Here is a 22,578-nt window from a genome sequence, read left to right on the forward strand (position 1 = left end):
AGTGGTTCTTTTTGGTCAGATCAACATCTGGCCATTCTTGCCAGGGTGGGTGACCAAGGATCCTCCCCTTGTAAATCGGAGTCCGTGGGAGATGCCTGAAATAACTGTTTTTGCTGTTTTTCGAATTAAAAATTTTTTAAAAAAATATTTATCTATTTATTATGTATACAATATTCTGCATGTATGCCTGCACGCCAGAAGAAGGCCCCAGACCCCATTACAGATGGTTGTAAGCCACCATGTGGTTGCCGGGAATTGAACTCAGGACCTTTGGAAGAGCAGGTAATGCTCTTAACCCCTGAGCCATCTCTCCAGCCCTAAAAAAATTTTTTATTACGTTTAGTTGTGGATGTGTGTGTAGGTCAGAGGACAACTTGCTGGAATCGAGTCTCTCCTTCCACCACGTGGATCCAGAGACTGAACTCTGGTTGTCAGACTGGGGCAAGCATCGTCACCCACTGAGCCATCATGCAGGCCTCTGTTTCCCACTTTTGGACTGGGCGTCTCAATCCTTACGTCCATTGCAGGGCTCCAATGCAGTCTCAGCTGAGCACTGGAGCTCCTCGAACTCACCCGAACCAGTCAGGGTCTCGCACGTCACCCTTGGGCAAAGAACGAGAGCGGGAACCGGGAGAAGGTGGGGAACAAAGCAGACACAGGGAGACAAGACTTCCCGGGACTTCTGGGCCTGATGTAAGAAGGGCCTAAGACCCCCGGTGAGAGTTCGGTGCTCAGGATTCATATTAGCGAGGGCAGGAATGGGGCAGCGTGAAGGCGAAGCGCTCGAAGCCGACCCTCTCTCGGGACAGCTAGGATTTCGTAATTCTGGCCCTTGGGACACACCGAGTGCTTAGCGGGTTTGCCAGAAAAGCACACACATCTCCGCCTGGGTCACCCGGTCCTTAGGAATCTCATTTCCCGCCCTTTGCTGGGTTCCCAGATCCGCCTAGGCGATGCAGTTGCGCTCTTCTGGCCGGGCAAACGCGCCGAGACGCACCTCGGGCGAGGGAGATGGTCCAGCCGGCTTGGAGACTGAGTGATCCTTAAGGGCTTACAACTTTTCCGGCTTTGGGCCCAGGACGCGTGCGCCGGCCAGGCGGTGGGCGGGGCGGGGGCGGGCCTGGCGGTGGGCGGGGGGGGGGCCCGAGCCGGGCCAGGAGGGGGCAGGACTGTGAGCGAGCGGGGGTTTGCGTGGACGCGCGAGCGGCGCGGGACCGCGGGGGCGCGCGAGCGGCACGGCTGTTGGTTGGCGGGACTGCTGACCCTGGTGAAATGGTTCCTCCTCCTCCACCTCCGCCCCAGTTGCTTTTGGTAGCCCTGGTGGGGCTCCTGAGTCTTTGCGAGGTAAGGCGACCGACTCCTGGTAAGGCCTTGGCCGAGGGATCTCAAAGCGCTTTGCTATAACTTTGTTCTGGAAGGAGTGGCGCGCGCGAGGGGATTCGGAGGCTCCTCCATTGGTCTGCGCCCCCAGTCCTGGAACCAAAAGGGCGGGGCCCTAGCAGAGGCCAACGCCCAGCTCTACGCCTTGGACCCACAGGTGGTGGCTGAGACAGCGGAGGAGGCAGGAACCCGTTGTCCCAAGGGCCTGTGGCCTCTGCCTCCACAGGTAGGAATCCTGGAGGGCCGAGGACGGGAGGGGTACGAATAGCTTCGCTGCACCCTCGGTGATCGCCCTCTTTGGGGTGTCTATTGCTCTCAGTCCCAGCGTCTTCATCTCAGCCCAGGGCTTGGGGCTGGTTGTCCCTTTCTTCACCCCAGCCACGAAGTCCCCAGCTGCTTTCTTCTTTCCCCACGTGTAGGTGTTACCAAGAGTGACTTACACGCAGGTGAGACAAGGGCAGGTAAGTACACCGAGGGGCCCATCTTTGTATCCTTCCCTGAAGGCAGAGTGCTCCTCGAAGGTTACCTCCGTCTCTCGGCTCTCAGCTCAAAGCTCCACTTTGTGCAAATGAGGAAAGGCTTGCAGTTGCCCATTCTTGGACAAGTGACAGACAGTGTGAGCCACAGCTCTGTAGTGCAGTGTCAGGGATGCTGTTGAGTGGCTAGACGTGTGGAGCTCTGAAGGTGGCAAAACCAGCCCGCATCCTGGTGCCAGGTGTGACCGAGAGCTCTCTTGTGCTCTAGTTTTCTGCTAGAGATGGCATTTGTCCCTTCAGCTTTACGAAGTGAACGAATAGTGTGTGACAGCGCTTTGGATCACAAAACACAGTATCAGGTTAGGAGTATATGCTTTACTATGTTGTAAACTGGGTTCAGCTTTCAAGAATATTTTTCTTCTTAAAAATTTGTTTAGGGCTGGAGAGATGGCTCAGTGGTTAAGAGCATTAACTGTTTTTCCAGAGGACCTGAGTTCAATTCCCAGCAACCACATGGTGGCTCACAACCATCTGTAAGGGGGTCTGGTGCCCTCTTCTGGCCAGCAAGCATACACACAGACCGAATATTGTATACATAATAAATATTAAAAAAAAATGTTTAGGTTTATCTTGTGGGTATGAATTTTGCCTGTGTGTATATGTGTTCAGGAGAGGTGTCAGGTCCCCTGGAACTGGAGCTAGAGTTGGTTGTGAGCTGCCATGTGGATGCTAGAGCCTGAACCCAAATCCTCTGCAAGAGCAGCAAATGGTCTTAAACACCAGCCATATCACTACCCCCCCCCCCCCCCCATTTTATAGACAGGGTCACATGTAGCCCAAACTGGACCTCAGACTTGCTATGTGGCCGGTGAACTCCTGATCCTCTGCTCCACCTCCTGAAGGGCCAGGATTATAGCAGACACACTTAGATTTGGCTACCTCATTATTGCACATGGTCCTTCTTTTAAGTTACTTCAGTGTTCAGAACCCCTCTGATTATAGCCCACCTGTCATGGCTGAGTTCCCCTGCCTTCCTTGTGAGGACTTGTTAAATTATCTTCATCTGATTTCTCAATTAGTTTATCTTGGTCACAATGGGCCCTCACCATACATATGAATTCTGGCTCATTTCCTACATCTTCTCTGGTTTATTTTCTATTGGCCATCAGGAGTGGGCTCCACGCCCAACAGCTCCCCACCTCCAACCATTCCCACCATTCCCAAACTCCCTACAGGAGTCACAGCACCACCTGAACCCCAAAACCTGCCCGATGTTATCCTGTCCTCTGTGATTACAGTTAACTAAGCAAGCTGGACTTAGCGGTACAGGCTTTTATAATCCCAGCTGATTGGGAGGTTGAGGCCAGAGGACTGAAAGTGAACTCAAGTCCAGCTTGGGCAACTTGGTGAGACTTTGTTACAAAGTTTAAGGAAAGAGTGGAAAGGCAGTTGAGGATATGGCTTGCTGGGAGAGCATTTGTATGGATCCAGCCCATAGAGCCCAAGCCCTCTCCCTCCCAACTACCCGCCTACCACACATACCCATGACTTGTATGGGGTTTTTTTTTTTTTTTTTTTTTTTTTTTTTTTTTTTTTTTTGCTTCCCTGAATCTCTTCCTCTACTCTCTGGTCTTTTGGGATAGCGCTTCATAGCCAAGGCTGGCCTGGTAGTCATTGTGTACCTAGGCTGGCCTGAAACTTTGGTTTTCTTACTTACCAATGCTTCACGTGGCTAGGTTACAGGTGAGCTCTGTTACACTCAGCTTCCCATGGCTTTTTCATTCTCTTTCCTTCCTTGTCTTTTTCTTTGCTTTCTTCCTTCCTTCCTTCCTTCCTTCCTTCCTTCCTTCCTTCCTTCCTTCATTTGTTTGGTTTTGAGTCGGGGTTTCACCTTGACAGCCCTGCTGTCCTGGAACTCACTCTCTAGACCAGGCTGGGCTTGAACTCAAAGATATATGCCTGCCTCTGTTTCTTGAGTATGGGGATTAGAGGTGTACAGCACCACTGCCTGACCCAGCTGCATTTCTTATACATTCCTCAGGGTCCAGGAGTTATTTTTTGGTATCTTATTATAGCATCTAACAATAATAATGACCAATGAAAGGTTTCCATCCCGAGACTGCAGTTGTGTGTTTGGATACTCCTGGGAGACTGCATGTATTAAATCAACAGGTAGAGGACCTGATCTTCATCTGAGGGATACTTAAGAGTCTAGATTTTAGACTTGCAGAGCCATTATTGCATTCGGAGAAATACAGTTCAGACTGTTGAGGGCCAGGGATGTAGATCAGTGGTAAGAAGGTCCTGGCATTGATCCCCAGCACCATGGGTGGAGGCGAAGGAGCTTGTTCTGAGTCTAACAGTTAATTAGCCATGCTGTCTTGCCCAGAGGCTTAACTTTGAGGGGTTGCACTTGATGGAAAGAAGAGGTGCGTTCAAAAGGAGGGAGGGGGGTACATCAGTACCCAAGGTCCTTCTCCTTCCCTGGAAGTGGAAGGGCACCTTCTGATAACCCCTTCATCCTGGCACCTAGGAGAAATTATGATTCTCTGGGAGAGATCTGGGTCTGGCTTGATATTTCCACTCTTCCTCCAGGTTGATGGTGTTGCCTTCCTCTACCACCCCTGTGCCCATCCCTGGCTGAAGTTCCAGCTTGCTTTCTTGGCCCATGTGTGTGTGGCTAAGCCCACACTCATTCCTGATTCCAATCTCACTTGGGCCCGGGTAAGTGGTCAGTGAGAGGTGCGTCGAAAACAAAAACAAAAATGTAAGAAAAAAAAAAAGCCGGGCATGGTGGGTCACATCTTCAATCTCAGCACTCTGGAGGCGGAGGCAGACAGATCTCTGAGTTCAGGGGCAGTTGGTTTTTATAGTTCCAGGACACAGTGAAACCCTGTCCCAACATCCCCCCCCCCCAAAAAAAAAGCTCCTGTTCTGAGTAAGGGTGCAGTCCCTTGGGAAAACTCAGGGCTGCTGCGTCATCTTTAGATCTAAGTTCCCTTCTTTCATAGCCCCTGGTGGTGACAGCATGGGGGACTGCACTGGAGATGGCATGGGTAGAGCCAGCCTGGGCTGCCCACTGGTTGAAGAGGCGGCGAAGGCGGAAGCAGAGAAAGAGTGTGTGGTTTCTGCTTGATACTCTTTCTGGGCCCACTCCCATGATGCCAGCCCCCAGCAGAGGGGAGCTGTGTGGGAGACGGTGTGTACAGGTGAGGGGTGCTGGGCCCAGTCTTGGTGGTGGGAGCATTGGATTAGCAAAGCAGGCCAGAGGGTGACTCCTCTTACTCTCTTTAGGCCCCGACTCTGGCCTTCGCTCTGCGGAGCTGGCGACCTCCTGGTGTAGAGGTGACATCTAGAGGACCCGGGCGGCGCTCTCTCAATGTTGTCAAGAGAAGGAGGCTCCGGGCTGCCTTTGGTCTCCAATCCACTCTCTCAGGCCTGAAGGCTTCCTTGGCCTCTTCACAGAGCCCGAAGGCCCAGCAACCCATTTTGGGAACCTCATCTGTGGCCCCTGTCTCCTTGATGACTGGGGGACCTGGAGGCAATGATAGGTCCAGGACAGAGGCTCAGATGCCCAGTGGGCAAGGCAATCCAGGGGGTTGTGCCTGCCCGGGCAAAGCTTCCCCAGCTCCTCGAGCAGCAGTGCCTCCTCGGGTAGCCCGAGGTCCCACTCCACGCACAGAAGAGGCTGCTTGGGCTGCCATGGCCCTGACCTTCCTGCTGGTCCTGCTCACCCTGGCCACGCTTTGTACGCGATTGCACCGGAACTTCCGCAGGAGCGAGAGCATCTACTGGGGGCCCACAGCAGACAGCCAGGACACAGTGGCTGGTGAGAAGACGCCCCCCCCCAGACCCCCGGCAGGTGTCCCCAGCCTCTTGAATTCTTTGCCCTTGACCTCTCGCCTTCCTACAGCGGTGCTGAAACGGAGGCTGCCCTTGCCCTCGCGCCGGATCAAGCGGTCTCGCAGACGGCCCCTGCTCCCGCCCACACCGGATAGCGGCCCTGACTCAGAGAGCTCAGACTGAGCGGCTCCGCCCCCCTCGGTGTCCGCTGCCACGTGGGCCACGCGCGGGCGCCCCCTGGCGGCAGGCGAAGAGGCCCTGGAGGCTTCATTTGGTTAGAGCGTATCCTTCTAGATTCCCTGATGCAAACTCCCGTTTCTAATTAAATTATTTTTAGTAGAATTCGGAGTTGGGCGAATGTATCTGCCCTCAGCCACACTCCTTCAAGTCACCGGCCCTCGGGAGACTTAAGAGTCGAGCTGGGCAGCCGGCAGCCGGCAGCCGGCGGCTATTAGGGTCGCTTCAGGTGCTGGCACTCTCCACTTATCTTTTTTGCAGGTCTCCCCCACTCAATACACACGCATCTTTCTCCATCCCTAATTTCTGTAGCTCAAGACAGCCTTAAACATGGCCTCAGCCGCCCAAGGACTGCGGATGGGGAATGTGACGTGGTAAGTGACAGGGATGCTGACCAGAACCAACAACTGTACTAGGCCCCACCTCCAACCTCTAAGACATCAGAAATGGCACATGGTCACTTATTTATTTTTGATACAAATGTACATGACACACGTCTTGACAGCTACCCACCACCACAGGTAGGGCTGGGCCACCTAGGGGAAGGTGGTTGGGGAGAATAGCTGGTGGGTGCTGTCAGTGTCTTGCCAGCCTTCCCAGCTGTAGCCAGATCCCCAGGCTTCCGGGGGTGGGTCACTGTAGGTGCAGGTAGTGATGTGGGTGCTGGCCTTGCAGAGGTTAGGGAGAGGGGCTCAGTTCCACAGCCACCAGCTGAGTTGGGGACCCTGGGGAGCCAGCCCCAGGCTCGGGTGCTCTGTACTCTGCCTGGCCAGCACACTTCCCATGGGGATGGGGAAGAGATGGAGGGAAGTGGTTTTCCTTTTACGTTTATAGTGTAGGGCCACAAGTAGGAGCAGCAACTGGACCACAGCTGGTTACCCTGACAGTCCCTCTGTCCAGGTAGGGGAGAGGGACACTGACCCCCAATGCTGGTCCCTTGCCCCTCAAAGCTCCAGGTGGGCCAGGTCTCTGGAACGGCACTGCCGTCCACATACTCAGTTGCAGGCACACAGGGACACTCAGTTACCACAAAGTTAAAATTAAGGTTAGGGGAGAAGACTTTCCAGTGTTTGCTGCTGGGGACCCTGGCACACAAGTTGGGACCTGTGCTCTAGGCAGGGGCCATTTGGCATGAAAGAGCAGCAAGAGGGGGCTGATGGCTACAGGGCAGAGACATCCAGAGATAATGTACAAACGAGGGGGATGCCCCTGCTCAGCCCCCCTAGGGCTAAACTGGCTCATGGGGATAGAGTGCAGTAGGCGGAGCTGCCCCATGTGGAGTGTCCCTGTCCCACTCTTTGCTGAGGGTACCCTGGAAGGCAGGGTGAGGGGCTGAGAGGAATTCCTTGAGGCTCCTGCACATCAGTAGGGTAAGGATGCTATGTACAGAGTGATGGGCATGGAATGTGGGAGACAGAAGCTCCTGCCACCTCACATTCCCATCCTTGGGGATTGAGGGGGTGGGCACCAGGGCATCTGGATGCCAGAGGAGAATGGCGGCACTAAGGGCACTTGTGCCAGTGGCTCTGTTGGGGGTGGGTTAGTGTCTGGAGTGGCCCAGCTCCCATGGCCAGTGAGGTCCCAGGGTGTGGGTAAGGGCAGGGAGAGTGGTCACTGCTTCTTCTCTCGGGTGGTGATGGTGACCAGCTGCTTGGCAGCCTTGGCGATGTCATAGGCGCACTGGATCACCTGCTGAGTCAGCAGCTGGAAGTCCACAGGGGCGCCAGGCTCTGGAGGCACTGTCTTCCGGCATTCGCTCTGCAGCCGGTAGGCGCTGGCATTAAGCAGCCGCAGTGAACTACGCACAGGCTCCAGGGCTGGCCTCTGGAGGGAGGGGCAAGGAAAGGTCGAACCCTGGACTTTAAGCCAGGCGACAGATTGTGGCTCAGGGTGCTCACCTCCACCCAGGTGGCAGGCAGGTCACTTGCATCTGCTCCACCCTCTATGCAAGGCCCTCCCACTCTGTTTCTCTGTGGCCCCTGTACCTTTGGGAAGAGAGAGGCCATTTCAGTCACAGCCAAATGGATCTTTTCTGAACAGGGCACGAAGCTGTCAGGGGAGGGCAGGAATCAGATGAGGGGTTTCTCAGACTCTTAGGATCTTAGCATTAACCCTCTACCCAAATACAAAGAAGTTAACACCAACCTGTGCCCATCCTACCTGTCATGTTTGAACTCTTGGGCTGCCCGCAACAGTTCCTGAATGTTCTTGGTGACCTGCTCCGTCTTTAGGATGACGTCCTCAGTGCTGGGGAGCCCAGGGTCCAGGTCTCCGTCCAGGCTCTCCAGCTCAGGGTGCAGCTCGTCCTCCTTGCCCAGCTCTAGGAATCGCTTCCCTTCCAGTCTAGGCCCAGGTGGGAAGAGAAAAGGAGCCGTTCCAGCCAGCTGCACGGCTGGGTCCTCACCACTTCCCCCTTCAGGTGCTAGAAGGAGGGGCTGGGAGACCCACAGGTGTCTCACCCAAGCAGAGTGTCCCCACTTTGTGTGTTTTCATAGTCACTGTCTGCACCACTGCCATGGCGTGAAAGCTTGCTCTGGAGGATGGAGGGCAAGGTTATGGTGAGTATACATGGACCTCAAGAGCCCACATGCTTGTCCCTGGGTGCTGCGATGGAAATTACCGTGTGGCGACTTCCTTCTTGGGAGCATGACAGCAGTGGGGAGGAGGGAGTGAAGGGCACAGAAGAGGCAGACACCCCCTTCCGGATCTGAAAGCCAAGACAGGGCTAGAGTGAGTCTCCACCTGCAGTCAGGGGCTGGTGTGTCACCGGTGCAGGGCTCACCCTCCTCCCCAGGTCCTGCTTACCCGATAAAGGCCAGAAGGGACATGCACCGAATAGATGGCATCATCTTCCAGCTCCTGTGGGAGGTAGCGTAGAGTGTCATGACAAGCTGTGTTAGTGCGACCCTCACGTCTTACCTCCCCACCCCCCGACCCACAGGCTGCTCACAGTGCTGTGGAAAGGCTGGAGCCGTGTGGTGAGCTCATCCCCAGGTGCACCTCCAAAGGGCTTCAGGGCAGAGCCTGGCTCATACATGGAGAAGGCCTGGCGGTCCCTGCGATGGGTGCTTCCACCGGGTCCCATGGGTGTGTGTTCTGCCCGTTCACTGGGAAGTGGGGGTGTAGGTGCTGGCCCTGGCGGCTGCCGGAGCTGCAGGTTCTCTGCCTGCAGTTTGTGGATCTGAGTGTACACAGTGGTGCCCAACTCTGGGTCAAAGTAGGTACCACCTTTGGGAAGGGGCTATCCATACTCGCAGAGCCTTGGATGCTTTTCTACCCCTCCCTCAGCCACAGTGCTTACCTCTCTCTGCAGCCTCCGGAGCTCGTCACTCAGGCTACTGTTGACCTTCATGAGCTGCTGCACTTTGGCCTCGGAGGTGGCCAGCGCCTTCTTTAGCTCTAGGTACTCCTGCAGTGTCACGGCCCCATCCGACAGGTCTGAGGAGTCCATACTCTGCAGAGACAGGAGCCAGTCGGAGGCAGAGATGATCACCTCATTTGATCTCAGGACTCTGAGCTATATATGACATGAAACTGGGTCTGGAGAATGGGAGGGGACAGCGGGGACAGTGCGCAGACCCTGGCACGGTTGTTCCGAGTGGCGCCTGTGCTTGGCAAGGGCTCCTGGTCTGTGTCTTCGTCAGAAGCCACACTGTCGTAGTCGTGCTGGTCGTCCAGGTCACTTTGGCTCCGTGCAGACAGCTCGAGGTTATCTGAAGACACAAGATTTGTCACACAGGGCTTGCTCAGCCACACTGTTTATCCTAAGCAAAGGTGGTGCCAAGGCCTGACAATGCCGTGGCCTGCTCGTGCAAGGTCCCCACCTGTGGGGCTGCTCAGGCTCTTGCCCTGCTGTCTCCGTTTGGCCTCACTGAGAATGTCAATGATCAAGGTGGCAAACTCTCGGGCATTAAACCGAGCCAACTTCTGTCGTCCCTGCAAGGCAGAAAAGGCACGGTCAGCACGAGGGGCCGTTCTGGTTGGCACACTGGCTAAAATACAGCAGCAAAGCAGGACACCTCGACCCTAGTGAGCCGTGTGGCAGGCCCAGGCCAGCAAAGGCGTGAGGCACCCAGGGGAACCCCCAGAAGGAGGCTACAATACCCATCAGTACTAAAGGATAGCTTCATCCCATTTCCCAAATCCCAAAGCCAGTCAGACCCTAAGGGAAGCCTCAGAAGAGTTGGCTTTAAGCTAAGGAAGGGCAGAGGACCCAGAAAGGAAACCACCCAGGCCTCCTGCCCATCTCTCCTTACCTGGTTCCGAGTAGCTGAGTATTCAGGGTTGACTGGCAGGAAGGGCACAGCACTGCGCTCCGTCACCAGGGTGCTGTGGTTCTGGGTAGCCAGCCACACTGTGGGGGAGGGGCAGGGAGCAGATCACCCGCTGGGAGTAGGGCCTCAGAGAAGAGGTGAGAAAGCAGAGTCCCCAGGTCCTCCTTATTCCCAGAGGGCCAGTGCGGCAGGAAGCAGGGTCTCCACGAACACAAAAGCTGGGCAAGGCCCAGTGAAGCCCGCCCACTGACAAACACAACAAGGCAGGGCCCACCAGGCCAGACCCAGAGTTTGGGCTGGAATCTGGCTGTGGCCAGGAAAGATGATGCAGGGTGGGGTGGGGTGGGGTGCAGCAGGGCTGGGGAGACAGCCAAAGTGGGAGGCAGCAGAGCAGGATGAGCTCCAGTGCCCGGTGGGGCAGGGAGGGAGGCGACTGCTGCCCACAGCTCCACACTGCCCCGCCCCCAGCTCCCCTTTCTTACTCATTGAAGGACAGGGCGCCCTGCCCTGCCACTCACCAGCATCGTTCTCTCTCCGATCCACCTCATCATACACATCCATGGCCAGTTCCTCAAACAGCCGGTTGCTGAGCTGGAGGCAGAGAAGGGGACCCAGGGTCTGTCAGGAAGATGTGTGATGCAGGGAAGCTCATGACCCCTGTATCACCCAGCCTGTCTCAACTGAGGGGTGAGTGAGGTTTCATATGCAAGGAAGAAGGGAGTCCAGGCCATTTCCGCGCCTCAGGGGAGATGAGGCCATGGGCACATTTGTGGGGCAGAACCAGGATCAAACACAAGGGCACGGGGAGGTGACGGAGGGGGGGGGCGACAGGGCTGGAGGGCAGCTCTAAGTAGTCCTAGCTTGTGGAGGCAGACTCACTGCTTGCAGCTTCTTCTTGGCAGCTTTGGCCAATTCAGACAGATCCAGGCTGTGAGAAGGAAAGGCCAGACGTGAGAGACAGCCAGGCCCCTGCTGGTTGCCCCCCAAGCATGCAGGAAGCTCAGGGAGCTGAGACCCCGAGGCCACACATCAAGCCTCCCCCTGGCCTGTAGCCGGCAGGTGCGAGTACCTCTGAGACATGCACTTTTGCCGAGATCTAATCCAGGATGGCAGCAGAGGGAAGAACAGGACAGAGCAGCAATTACCCAGAGCAGCAGGCGCATGGCCTGCACACTCCAGCTCAGACACATCTCCACACACACACACACACACCACAGACACAGAGTGCGCAAGGGACCACGTTTCCCCAACAGGTTCCTCTGTTCACTGTCAGCTCGGGGAGCCACCCAAGGTCTCCCTCCTCTACCTCAGATCCTAGCCACGCTGACCTCTTCTGCCCTCATTTCCTCTGGTCTGGGTTTTTAGAAATCTCTCATTCTATCTCTTCGCTTCTAGGTTTGCCTCTAGATCCCTTTCTCATCCAGTGGTCAGAGTGCTAACATGCCTGGCTATACTCTGCCCTAAAACAGTCCAATAGTAACATGTACAAACCATAACTCACAATGCTGTCTTTAAAAAGTACGCTAAATACTTTGCGTTTGTTGTATTTACTCTCGACATTCCCCAAAGGTAAGTATGGAGATGATATAACCGAGGCTCAGAGAGGTCAGGCAGTAGCAGAGCCTCCTACATCACATCCATCACCCATGCTTGGAACCCTACCCTCAGGATGGTCCCACTCTTGCTGAGGTTCCCCACCAGGGTAATTCTCACCTGGCTCTTTCCAGTCTTATTCCTCACATCATGCTGTGGTACATAAGCTGCCTGCAGTTACTACCTCTGTCCTAGCCCCTCTTGCTGCTGTCCCTTCAGGCTGAGTTGTAGTTCAAGGGTAGTGGTGGTGTCTGTGTTACCTTGATGTTCCTAGAGCAGCAGCTGGCTCTGAGAAGGTGCTAAGTGAACAACCACTGAATCTATGTCCACATGTGCATGAGCTGACAATACATACAGACAGACACACATGCGTGGAGACATACATCACCAGGCAGATTAGACTAGAGATGGATAGTTAAGTCTTGGGGTCTTAGAACAGGGCAGTTCTGACCACTTGTCTGCATAGGTTGTGGTAGAAATCCTCTCCTAATGCCAGGGATCACTGCTAGGCATCAAGTTGTAGCCCTCTGGGGACCACTAGGTGGCGCCAACATCTGTCCTAAAAACGGATTAAGTGGCTGGGGGTATCCTCCACTGCCTGGGTATCTTGGGGCCTCTGAGATCAGAGGCAGAAATTCCCCATTACTACCCTGGGATTCCTGCCGAGCTGGGAGCATATTGGGGACCCAGCTAGCAGTCTCAAAGTCAGCCAGTTCCCAGAACTATCTTCTCCCCACAGACACAGATGGAATCCTTTATTGGAAGCAGCGACACAACAGGTCCAAGCAAAGTGATCCAACCTAGTCAGGCCTTTGTACCAAAGCCCGCCCGATACTTAGGAATCACAAGGCTCAGGGGCATGGTGTGTGCTGAGCTGGCATTTCTCACCTCCTTAGCATATATAATTGGTGGCAACTAGGCTATGCATTCCTGTGTTGCTAGTCACTATAGGGTGGAGTGCCAGGCCACTGAAGCTTGGGGTCATGCCACTTTGACATCTAATAGCTGGAAAGGGGCATCAGGTGGGCACTCACCTGTCAGCCATCTGTGGGATGATGTAATGCCCATTCTTGTGATCTGAACAAAAATAAAAATGCCAAGTCACTGATGCCAGGTGGCGCCAGCATCCAGGAACCTACCTCACTACCATGAGCAGGATCTGACACCTGCAAGTGTCAGAGGCAATGGAGGAGGGCAGGGTACCCCAAGAGCATTGAAAGCTGGCTGCAAGTCAGGCCCACCCCCACTCCTTGGCCCCAACATGCTTGCAGCAACCCAGAGCCTGCAGCAATTTCACAGGAGCCAGTTGCCTAGCAACACAGTTCCCCAGCTGGCTTTGTCACTATGGCACCTGCCGCTGGGTGTGTCTAGGTCCCACCTGCCTGGCCTAGTCAGGCCCAACTCATTCTCTGCTCACCGGGCTTGCGTCCACAGAGGTAGAAGGCCAACCGGTCAGTGAGCTCATACTGGCACTCAACTAGCCTTTCTGCCAGTTCATGGTGCCCCGCCTGCCTGTGGGGAGGTGACACGGCTCAGCCCTACAGCAAGAGTCCACTCCCTCCACCTGAGCCTCGCCCTTTAGCCGATTCTCACCTGGCATAGTCTATTGGCGTGCGGCCATTGACATCAGGGGAGCCGGGGTCAGCTCCATACACCACCAGCAGCTCAGCCTGCAGGGTCTGCCCTGCCTTGGCGGCCACGTGGAGAGGGGTGGTGCCCTTTTCCGGGTGGAAGAAGTTGGCCTGGGCGCCCAGGGAAAGCAGGCGCAGACATGTCTCCAAGTTGCCTGTTCGCACACTTGAGTGCAGTTGCTGCAAGGAGCAGACAGACCGCGCTAAGTGGAGTGCGAGAGATGCATGTGTGCCCGAGGAGCCTCCCCGACACCTGGCTGCTCCTGTCCTCCTACCAGTTCCAAGGGGCCTCGCCAAAACTGGGCCATGTCAGGCGGGCCAGAGGGCGGCCCCGCTAGAGGATGAGGCCAGTGAGTAACAGCTGCAGTTGCTAGCTGCGTGTGCTCTGCTCGGAGCACATCAGCTGGAGGGAGGCGCTGTTACTCCTTTCCCATTTTACTGGTGAGGAAATGACAGCTTTGAACAGCTAAGCCAGTACCCCAAGTTTTCCTAAGCTTTCAAGTGGCAGATGGAAGGCCCTGTGTGTCCACTTGGGCATGGAGGCCCCTTAGCTACCAGCAGCATGATGGAGCAAACTTCTCTCACCCTCAGGGGTCTGCACTTACTGTTTTCCCTGGCCCTGGGCTGCCACTGGGACCTAGGCCTCAGGGTGACATGGGTGTGGGAAGAGGGGCCCCTCACACCTTGCTGAGGTCTTTGGCAGTGACCCCATCGTCATCACGGCAGGGAAGCTTATGCACAAACGCCAGCATCTGGTACTTTGCCCTGATGAACTCTGACTTGATGGGGCTGCACGGAACACACAGGAGGCAATGTGAGCAGAGCTCAGGAAAGCTACCTTCCAGGCCCCTGTCCCAGGAACACGGCCCGACCACCACTCCTGCAGCCCCACTTACTGGACTTTGTCTTGGGGGTTGGCTTTGCGCCGGCCACTTTGCACTTGTGCAGGGTCCAGCAGGGAGTGCTCCCAGATGGAGTTGGCCCCGTTGCTGGCAAGCGTGTGCACCATCTGTGGAGAAGAGATGCCAAGCAAGAGAGTGCCACTCCATGCTGGGCACTGGGGGAGACATTCCCCAGAGTGCCTGCTGCAGCTGGAAATACCAAGGGTCCTACTGTGTGCCTGGTATAGCTGACCTCTATCCAGTCAGGCCACCCAAAGTCATGTGTCCTGTTTAGTTAGCACTTCATGCTGGCTCACCGTGGTGGGTTTGCCAAGGTTCAGAGAGTCTAAGTGACTTGCTCAATACACTAAGTCCAAGCTAATGAGTAGACACCATAGGGAACGGGGCTTGGTGGAAGGACTCAGGGACAAACTGTTTTGGATGGCTGCAGTTCCTGGAAGGTGCAGATTATGGACAGGTACATGTGTGTCTGTGGGAGGATGGGAAGGGGGGTGGGGATACCTGGGCACTACACACTGGGAAACACAGTGTCTGGTTCAGTTCCCTACCTGTAGCAGTGTAGGAGGCCAGGCGCTGTGGCGAAGGTGCTTGACAATGGAGATGTGGCGTCCCAGGCTCCGGTGCACACTGCAGCACTCGTCACAGACCAGCACACCTCTGCTGATAGATGCCCAGCCAGGGTCTGGGGGAGAGAGAAGGGAAGTCAGCTGCCACCACAGGAGAGGCACCACTTCCCCAGCACCCACTCTGGCCTGGCATGCACTCAGTGCTTCAGGTACTTCACTCAGTCTCCCCAGGAGCCCAGGAACTGGCCACCAGCCCTTTCCTATAAGACTGTACCTTTGGGAACGCATGGTCCCCAGGGCTGCTCAGTGGGCACAGTGTCCTGTCCCACAGCCACAGCACCAGCTTCCCAGCCTCTCCTCAGGAATCAAGACTGTTTCCCAGCTATTCCAGAGGGAGGCAGGAGCCTCCTGTGGGATATCATCCTGATGCCACACAGACCTGGGCATGCTCCTGTTGGACCCCGCCTGACAGCATGGTTCTTAACCCTACTCTGGCACAGCTGAGAGGCCCCAGCCTCATGCCACCATCACTGTGGGACGCAGTCTTATGGACAGAGTGAGCAATGGAACTAACCTTGCCTGAATTTTCACTATTTACTGGCCAAGTAATTTTTTGCCCAAGATTCCTTTCACAAGTGCTAGCTTGCTCTATTGATGGGGATTCAGTGGCTCAGAGAGGTCAAAGGGGTTGCTCAAGGTCACACAGCTACAAAGCAGAACTGCTGGGGATGCAGAGCCAGGCACTTCAATGTCAGAGACCAGCCTAAGCCTAAACTTGCTGCCCTCAGCCCCTGCAGCCTCAGGACCAGCCTGGGGAGCCATTCTCCAGTCCTTGGGGAGAAACAGGAATGGGGACAAATGGGTAAAAGTTCCTGGGTCCTCATGGGTAGTAAGGTTACTACCACCCCAAGCCCCTCTAAAAGAGGAGGAGACAGCTGCACACAGCTCAGGCTACAAAAAGGAAAGGTCATGGGGGAGAAAGCGGCCATTGTGTGCTGTCCAGAGTGGGGGCGGGGAGTTGCTCTCCCAGGACACTCTGCTCTGCCCAGGCCCCCACCCAGGCTCAAGAAGCCTTGTTCTGGAGGTGGGGCTGGCTCTCTGTCTTGCCGTATTAGAATTCAGGATATTCAGCAGTGGGCACTCTTAAGGGCTGGACAGGTTTGCTATGAAGGTGATTCTGGGCAACCGGAAGGCAATCCTCAGGCCCGGGGAGCCAAGGTCCCCATCAAAGTTCCCAGAATCAGGAGCTGACTGAGTCAGGGCTTAAGCTCTACCCATGTTGCGTGTGTGTGTGCGTGTGTGTGTGTGTGGAGGGGGGGTTGTCCCTCAATACAGTGTGGAAACAGGAAGTAAAAGAGCTGTCTTTGGAGCAAGGCTTCTTTTGGAACCTCACAAAACAAGGCAATGAGGGATGTACAAAGTGACCACTACACGCCCCAGAAGAGAGGGTGTTGATTCTAAGAACTGGGAAACCAGCCACCTCTGCCAAGAGGGGGAGCCCTAGAGTCTTTTGTGTTGGTTTTACCCAAACAATGAGCGCCGACCCCCCACACATGGAAAACTCCCTTCCCCCACTTCCAAACACCACTGGGTCAGGGGGGGTCTGCCTGCCAGTCACCTCCTGCAGCCCAGGCAGGAAGCGGGAAGTGATGCAGCCTAAATTCCTCTTGCTGAAGAGGTAGGGTTTCCTGTGAGTCGGGAGACGCCCAGGCAAGGATCAGAAATGGGCAGCCCTGAGGTCTCCACCCCGGCCTGTGGCCCTGTGGAGACACCAACCAGGCCTACAGGAACCAGCTCGATATCCAGGGCCAATGGTCCCAGAGCCTCAAGTTTTAAGGCTTTGCTTGGCATGGTTTCCCTGCCTGAGGAGGGTCCTCCCATTCTTCAGCTGTGACCTCAAACAGGAAGGGTGGGCAGGGGACATTGTTTTGGTCTGGGCCAGTTTTGGATGACACACATAGGAAGTCCACCCTAACAATTCTACCTGCACCCTAGGTCCAAATGACCTTGGCCCGCCAAGCCAGTTTCAAACCCCATCTCTGCCAGTTCTGAAGCATAAGGGCCACAGAAGGTTTCTGCCTCAAGAAGCTCCTTGCAAACTTGGGGCAGAGGGGGACATGTGAGGGTTAGAGGATGCGGCACCTTCCTCTAGCTGCTCCACAGGCAGGTGAGGGTTGGTATATGTGGCCAGGTATCAGAGAGGAGACTGGTGCCAGCCACAGGAAGGCCCTAACGTTAGTTTACGCCACCTTCAAAAGCCACCAGTGGCTTCTAGGGCCAGCAGGTCTATATATAAAGACCAGCTTCAGGCCTTCCTCCCTCTAAGCTAAGGGCTAAACCCTTGAAAACAAGTAAGAAAATCTGCTATGCAGAAAGCAGGAAAGAGGAATCCAAGGGAACAGAGGTCAGAGTGGTGGTTACTGTTGGGGGTGTGGTCAGAGATGACAGCTGTGAGGGTAATGGAAATGTTCTATACATTGAGTAGTGTAGTGACCACACAAGCTCACGCATGTCTGAAACCCACGAACAGCCAGGCATCGCAATGCACGCCTTTAATCCCAGCACTCGGGAGGCAGAGGCAGGGGGATCTCTTTGAGTTCTTGGTCAGCCTGGTCTATAGTGAGACCCTGTCTCAAAATCAAAAAGAAAGACTAAAGACAGACACTAAGCTGTACTTAGGTTATACCCTAATAAAAGAAGCAAAAGCTGCTGGGGAATGGTGGTGCACACCTTTAATCCCAGTACTCAGGAGGAAGAGGCATGCGAATCTCTGAGTTCCAGGCCAGTCTGGTCTACAGGGCGAGTTCCAGGACCTCCAGGGCTGCACAGAGAAAATTTTTCCTGTCTCAGAAAAAAAGACGCAAAGCCCACCACCTGTCCTGCACTTGTAAGAAGACAAATGAGCCTGAAGGCTGCCCTGTAACATCTCCCCAGCTGGTGGTCAGCTCTGGTCACTTATGGACTGGGTATCTGGAGCTCTTTACGCCTGTGTATCAAAGTCAAAGGCTGATGTATAGGTTGTGTGTTGAGAAGTGGATGCTTGATAGCCAGGCCAGTGTTATGGGAGCCAAGGCAATGAGGTTGAGTGGGTAGAGGCAAAGAAGGGACAATCAACATTCTTATGGCACCCTGACTCCTGCCTTTTCCTAGATTCCCAAGGCAGGCAGGGGCACAGCACCTGGTAAGGTGTCATAAACTACCACAACAGCTACATTGTGTCCAGATGCCTTGCAACATATTTACACCTGTCTCTGAGCATCTCACCGCTTGCCTTTATCACCCTCCAAGTTACTAAACTATAATAGGGCTATGACCCTACCTCATGGTCTCACTACACAGCCCTGGCTGGCTTGGAGATCTGCCTACCTCTGTCTCGTAAGTGCTGGGTTTAAAGGAATGTGCCAGCATACCCAGCCAACAGCAGAGTTCTATACAGTGACTGTGACTTTGGGCTAGAGATATACTGGAATGTATGAGCGTACGGGATATGTGATATATAGACATGTGATATCCATCTATCTATCAATCAATCACATATCTATATATCATATATGTGATAGAAGAGAATACTGGGCATGCTCAGGCTGTCTTGTCCAGGATGCTATAGGCCCAGACCTAGAATGCCACTGTCTGTCAGGGCCAGTGTGGTGTAGGGCAGTCCTAACAAACACAACACTTGTACTGGGGAGTGGCTGCTGTGTGTCAATCACTAGGTACTAAGGTGGGATAACGAGTAAGACTGGCACTGTTCTGCACACACGCTTGGTCTGCATTCTGGATTAGGCCTGCCTCCGTCAGATGAGGCCGGGGGCTATAAGCTCAGTGGCCTAACATCTAACACACCCATTCCTCCTAGCACCACTGGGTCCCCAGAGGCTCCAGCCAGATAGTCACAGACAACATGGAAGATACAGCTTTGCGGCTCTGCTCCAGAGCCAGAGATGGAGACTGGGGAACGGGAGGGCCCTCAAAATCCATTTCTATTCCGCCCTCTTTGCTTTAGAGCTGAGGGAATTGAGGCCCCAGTGAGCACAGTGCTTCCATAGGTTACAGGGTAAAGTTGGAAACAAAGGCAGCACCGGAACCCAGGCTCCCCTGATGGCACCCGCTAGGCTCATCCCACAGCGGTGCACAACAGCCTGGAGAGACACCTAGCTCTTCCATTCCGACCAGGGGAAGGGAGTCACAGTCTCCAGGTAACTAGGGGCCAGGACAGCTATCCATAACTAGATCCTCCAGGCCCTTACAGAACATGACATACCCTAAGGAGGTCTCATGTTCATGCCCCCGCCAGCTATCCACAAGAACCAAGAAGGGACCATCACTCCTAGTGGGACTCACACTGTTAGATCTTGGGACTTCTAAGGGGTGCCTGCGAGTCAGCACCCCACACTCTCAATCACATCTACTGTCCCCACAGAGTTCAGAAGGCCCCGGGGCCACCTGGGAAGCCAGCTTCTTTTACAGAGGATGGGCAAAGGCCAGCACTTCCTTCCTCTGGTCAGCTGCTGGTCCTCATCACTGGTTGTCTTCCCACTAAGGGACCAGCCTGCTAAGTTGCTGCCTTCCCTTCACTTCCTCAGCAAGCCAGGGGGCTTTCAAACAGTTCAGACCTAACTCTGTTGAGAGGAAGGGAGGAAGCAGCGTCTAAGTCCAGTCAGTCCAGGAGCCAGGCGGATAAGGGGAGTCTAGGCACCAATTAGCACTTTCTCTTATCCAGAATGGGCTAGCGAGCAGGAGGAATCGGTGTCTGGACTGAGGCAATACTTAGCACACCTTCTTAAACAAGCCTACCCGGAACAGGAAAAGCTGAGTCTAGCTGTTCCCAGACACCAGTAGGCCTGGAGATGCTTCCGGGGAAGATGCCCATACTTAAGATCGTCCCTGAACGTAGGGCCGGCCCTACAAGGAGCCCCAGCCTTGGGAATCCGGCTGGGCGTCCTAGAGTAGCCACCCCCGTCAGGTGCTCCCGAGAAACCCGTATCCAGGCCCCTTGCCCTCCACCGCTCCGGCGGGCACGCGGACCATGTGAGCAGCAGGTGCAAGACGCGGGGGTGGCAGGGATGACACAAACCATACTAGCGCCCACCTCCCACAGCCTGCCGGCCTCCGCCACGGCCCTCCTGCCACCCGAGACGGGCGCTTCCGTCTGGATGCCGAGATGGAGGTGGGAGGCGGTTCCCTCCTGTCCACTGGCTCCAACGCACAGCGCCCCCCGCAGCCGGCCCTCCCGCCAAGGACGCCGCTCTGCAGTGGCCCCCGCCCCGCCCTCCGGCCCCGCACGGCGCTCCCGCCAGGCCCCGGCGCCCGCTCGGCGGCGGCCTGCGGTGCGGTCCCGCCCCCGGCCTGGTCCCCGCCGCTTACCCGGAGCGCTGCAGTCCGCACACACCTCCGCTCGCGGCCCCTTCCGGGACATCCTCAGCGGCGACGCGGCCGCAGCCCTTTGGGCCAGCGTGGGGGGCGCGGGCGGCGGGCCCGGGCGGCGGCGGCGGCCCTACGGCCCGGCCCGGCTCCCGCAAGGCCCCGGCGAGGCTCCGCGCGCGCGGCCAACCGTCCGCCCCCGGGGCTGGCCCGGAACCCGCCGTGCCCGCCCGCCCGCTCGCCCTCGGGCGCCCTCCGCCCCGCGCCGCCCCGCGCCGCCCCGCCGCCTTTAGCCGCTCTCCCCGCCCCCTGCGCGGCCCGGGCCGCTCCTGCAGGAAGCAGCGCAGGCCCTGCCCACCGGGGGAGGGGCGCACGCACCCCGCCCCGCCGCTCCGCTCCGAGGCCGCGCCTCTCGGAGAGAGGAAGCCTGCGCGCCCGCCGGAGTGGACGGGGGCTCTTAAAGGAGCCGCGGCCCTCTCCTGCCTGCTCTGCAACCCAGACACCCGTTGGCACTTTGACCTTCACTTTCAGATTGGAGAGTGGTCCAGGAGCTGAGAGACGGACGTGGTGGGGACTGGGGCAGACAGGAAGCATCGTCAGGCACGTTGCTCCTTGCGGTCAGAGGCTGGGATGGGGTGAGGTGTGTTTTCTCGTCCCCTCTGTGTCCATGTCAGTGTCCAGGTGGGTCTGTTGTCACATCCCCGCCAAGTACACCGGCTACCACCAATATGGAAGGCCAGGTGCCCGAGAGGTCACTCAAGTGTGACTCCCTGCCTGCGGGACTAAAACTACACCATCCTTGTTTCAAACAAGAAAGCAAAGAATCTGGTTAAGAGTGACCACAATGTTGTGTGCACCAGCCCAAGCTTGCTCTCTGTTTTGTATGCATCAACGATGTTTCTGGGCGGCCCAACGGGTGTGTATGTATTCAGAGCATATGCATATAACATATAGGAACCAATTCTTGTAAGGACCTTTTTTTGGGGGGGGCAACTTCTCATAGCCAGGAGAGGGAGGGGGAGGGGGGCTAGGAGCTGAAGAGCAGGCTGCACGTGGGTGCACCCCACACTGAGCATGCTCCCCCCACACGTGTGACCCGTTTGCGCCCAGCCCCCATCCTTACAGTCGCTAAAGGGCTGTCAGAGCACTCAGCTGGTGGAGTGGGCAGAATGCACAAGGTGGGGGGGGACACAGAGGAGGGGGCAGGTCAGTGGTGACACTAGTTAAGGGAGAGTTTCCTAGATGTCAGGAATTCCTGCTCAGTTCTAGAACAGGGGTTTGGGGGAGTCCTTTGATAGGGGTGCCTGAGTGGGTCGATTCCTCCCACCAGTGCCAGAGCAGCGGGGACTTGTGGGTGGGCAGGCTCCTTCCCTAGGGGAGACAAGCAATGCTTATGAGTCACACCACCCAAAATACACGCAAAGTGCCATCGCCTTTTGCTGTAACCCAGATTGACAAGTTTATTTGAAATTGCGATCCACAGGATATATTTATAATCTCACCTTAAGAAAAAAAAATCTTGCAGACACCCTCCCCCCCCCCACACCCAGCCAGCAGCTCAGCAGGTGGGGCTTCTGCCAGCAAAGATAACTCGAAGGTGGTGGTGATGCCACCCCATGCTTCACTCCTACCAAAGAGTCTGTAGGCTTGGTGGCCCCAGCACTGGAGGTGGGAAGCAGCCTGGCAGCTGAATCTGGGCGTGCAGCCCAGGAGCAGTGGCCGCCCGTTCACCCCAGATCGACCCCCATCTATGGAATTTCATTTATTAAATGTCGAGGCGGCTGCTGGCAGCCCTGTCGCTTGGCTGCCTTTGTTTCTTCGCTGTGTGGGTGCGTCTCGAGCACGTGGCAGCCAGGGCGCAGAGAGCAAAGGAAAAGCGACCTGGGTTTTAGAGTCGGTAGACGACCATCTGGCAAAAGGGGAAACTAGCTACCCAAAGAATAGTTCCTCCGAATGCATGCTGGCCTCGGTCCCTTCTAGTGCTACAGAGTTGTTCAGGGGAAGAATGATTCACGGCCCCCTAACCCTGTCGCCCCATCTTCCTATTAGCTCAGGGACTGCCTGGGAGTGACCCTAATACTTATACATGGTCCAAACTTTGTTCCAGAACTCCCAACCGCACCACAGCCAAGAGTCAGTGCTTGAAGGTGGCGATAGAAGGGTTTCTGGGTTCCCCGGGGATGTCACCATCCCGGGAAACGGCACAGCTCAAGTGGAATCACACACGAGGTTCTGAAACCGATTTAATGAGGTAGTGTACAAGCCTAGAGGCCTCTCCTAGAAGCTCCTCCTTTACTCTAGCCCCCTCCTCAACT

The 22,578-nt window shown here is 55.8% G+C and overlaps 2 protein-coding genes across 5 annotated transcripts; one reads left to right on the forward strand and one right to left on the reverse strand.

Moving 5' to 3' along the window:
- Positions 1–1,165: 1,165 nt before the first annotated feature.
- Tp53i13 (tumor protein p53 inducible protein 13) lies at positions 1,166–6,041 on the forward strand. 2 transcript variants are annotated; one of them, XM_038327124.1, is made up of 7 exons: positions 1,166–1,344; positions 1,538–1,606; positions 1,800–1,841; positions 4,452–4,580; positions 4,868–5,065; positions 5,151–5,685; positions 5,770–6,041. In XM_038327124.1, exons 1-7 carry the CDS (start codon positions 1,273–1,275, stop codon positions 5,880–5,882), a joined length of 1,158 nt encoding a protein of 385 aa, XP_038183052.1. In that variant the 5' UTR covers positions 1,166–1,272; the 3' UTR covers positions 5,883–6,041. The 2 variants fall into 2 exon arrangements, with proteins under 2 accessions (XP_038183052.1, XP_038183053.1); XM_038327125.1 differs by lacking the exon at positions 1,800–1,841.
- A 347-nt stretch (positions 6,042–6,388) lies between these two features.
- Positions 6,389–20,402, reverse strand: Git1 (GIT ArfGAP 1). Of its 3 annotated transcripts, none has more exons than XM_038327121.2 (20): positions 20,267–20,402; positions 14,885–15,018; positions 14,331–14,443; positions 14,118–14,223; positions 13,397–13,614; positions 13,221–13,315; positions 12,838–12,880; positions 11,090–11,138; positions 10,729–10,801; positions 10,193–10,290; positions 9,761–9,872; positions 9,516–9,649; positions 9,238–9,390; positions 8,887–9,102; positions 8,742–8,795; positions 8,557–8,643; positions 8,396–8,469; positions 8,097–8,279; positions 7,922–7,985; positions 6,389–7,760 (listed from the first exon to the last, which is right to left on the reverse strand). In XM_038327121.2, exons 1-20 carry the CDS (start codon positions 20,316–20,318, stop codon positions 7,548–7,550), a joined length of 2,271 nt encoding a protein of 756 aa, XP_038183049.1. In that variant the 5' UTR covers positions 20,319–20,402; the 3' UTR covers positions 6,389–7,547. The 3 variants fall into 3 exon arrangements, with proteins under 3 accessions (XP_038183049.1, XP_038183051.1, XP_038183050.1); XM_038327123.2 differs by having other exon boundaries at positions 8,887–9,117; XM_038327122.2 differs by lacking the exons at positions 14,118–14,223; positions 14,331–14,443; positions 14,885–15,018; positions 20,267–20,402 and adding an exon at positions 13,710–13,972 and having other exon boundaries at positions 8,887–9,117.
- Between the last annotated feature and the right edge of the window lie 2,176 nt (positions 20,403–22,578).

The sequence above is a fragment of the Arvicola amphibius genome, chromosome 4, assembly GCF_903992535.2.
Source record: "Arvicola amphibius chromosome 4, mArvAmp1.2, whole genome shotgun sequence".
NCBI lineage: Eukaryota > Metazoa > Chordata > Mammalia > Rodentia > Cricetidae > Arvicola > Arvicola amphibius.

Excerpts from the sequence above, each read along its gene's own strand:
- Git1 (XM_038327123.2), bottom strand. The coding sequence starts at position 20,318 with ATGTCCCGGAAGGGGCCGCGAGCGGAGGTGTGTGCGGACTGCAGCGCT. Across the intron at positions 12,881-13,220 it reads CCTCTGTGGACGCAAGCCCG|ATCACAAGAATGGGCATTAC; the intron begins GTGAGCAGAGAA and ends ATTTTTGTTCAG. Across the intron at positions 10,802-11,089 it reads CCAAGAAGAAGCTGCAAGCA|CTCAGCAACCGGCTGTTTGA; the intron begins GTGAGTCTGCCT and ends CTCTGCCTCCAG.
- Tp53i13 (XM_038327124.1), top strand. The coding sequence starts at position 1,273 with ATGGTTCCTCCTCCTCCACCTCCGCCCCAGTTGCTTTTGGTAGCCCTG. Across the intron at positions 1,345-1,537 it reads GGCTCCTGAGTCTTTGCGAG|GTGGTGGCTGAGACAGCGGA; the intron begins GTAAGGCGACCG and ends TTGGACCCACAG. Across the intron at positions 4,581-4,867 it reads CCAATCTCACTTGGGCCCGG|CCCCTGGTGGTGACAGCATG; the intron begins GTAAGTGGTCAG and ends CTTCTTTCATAG.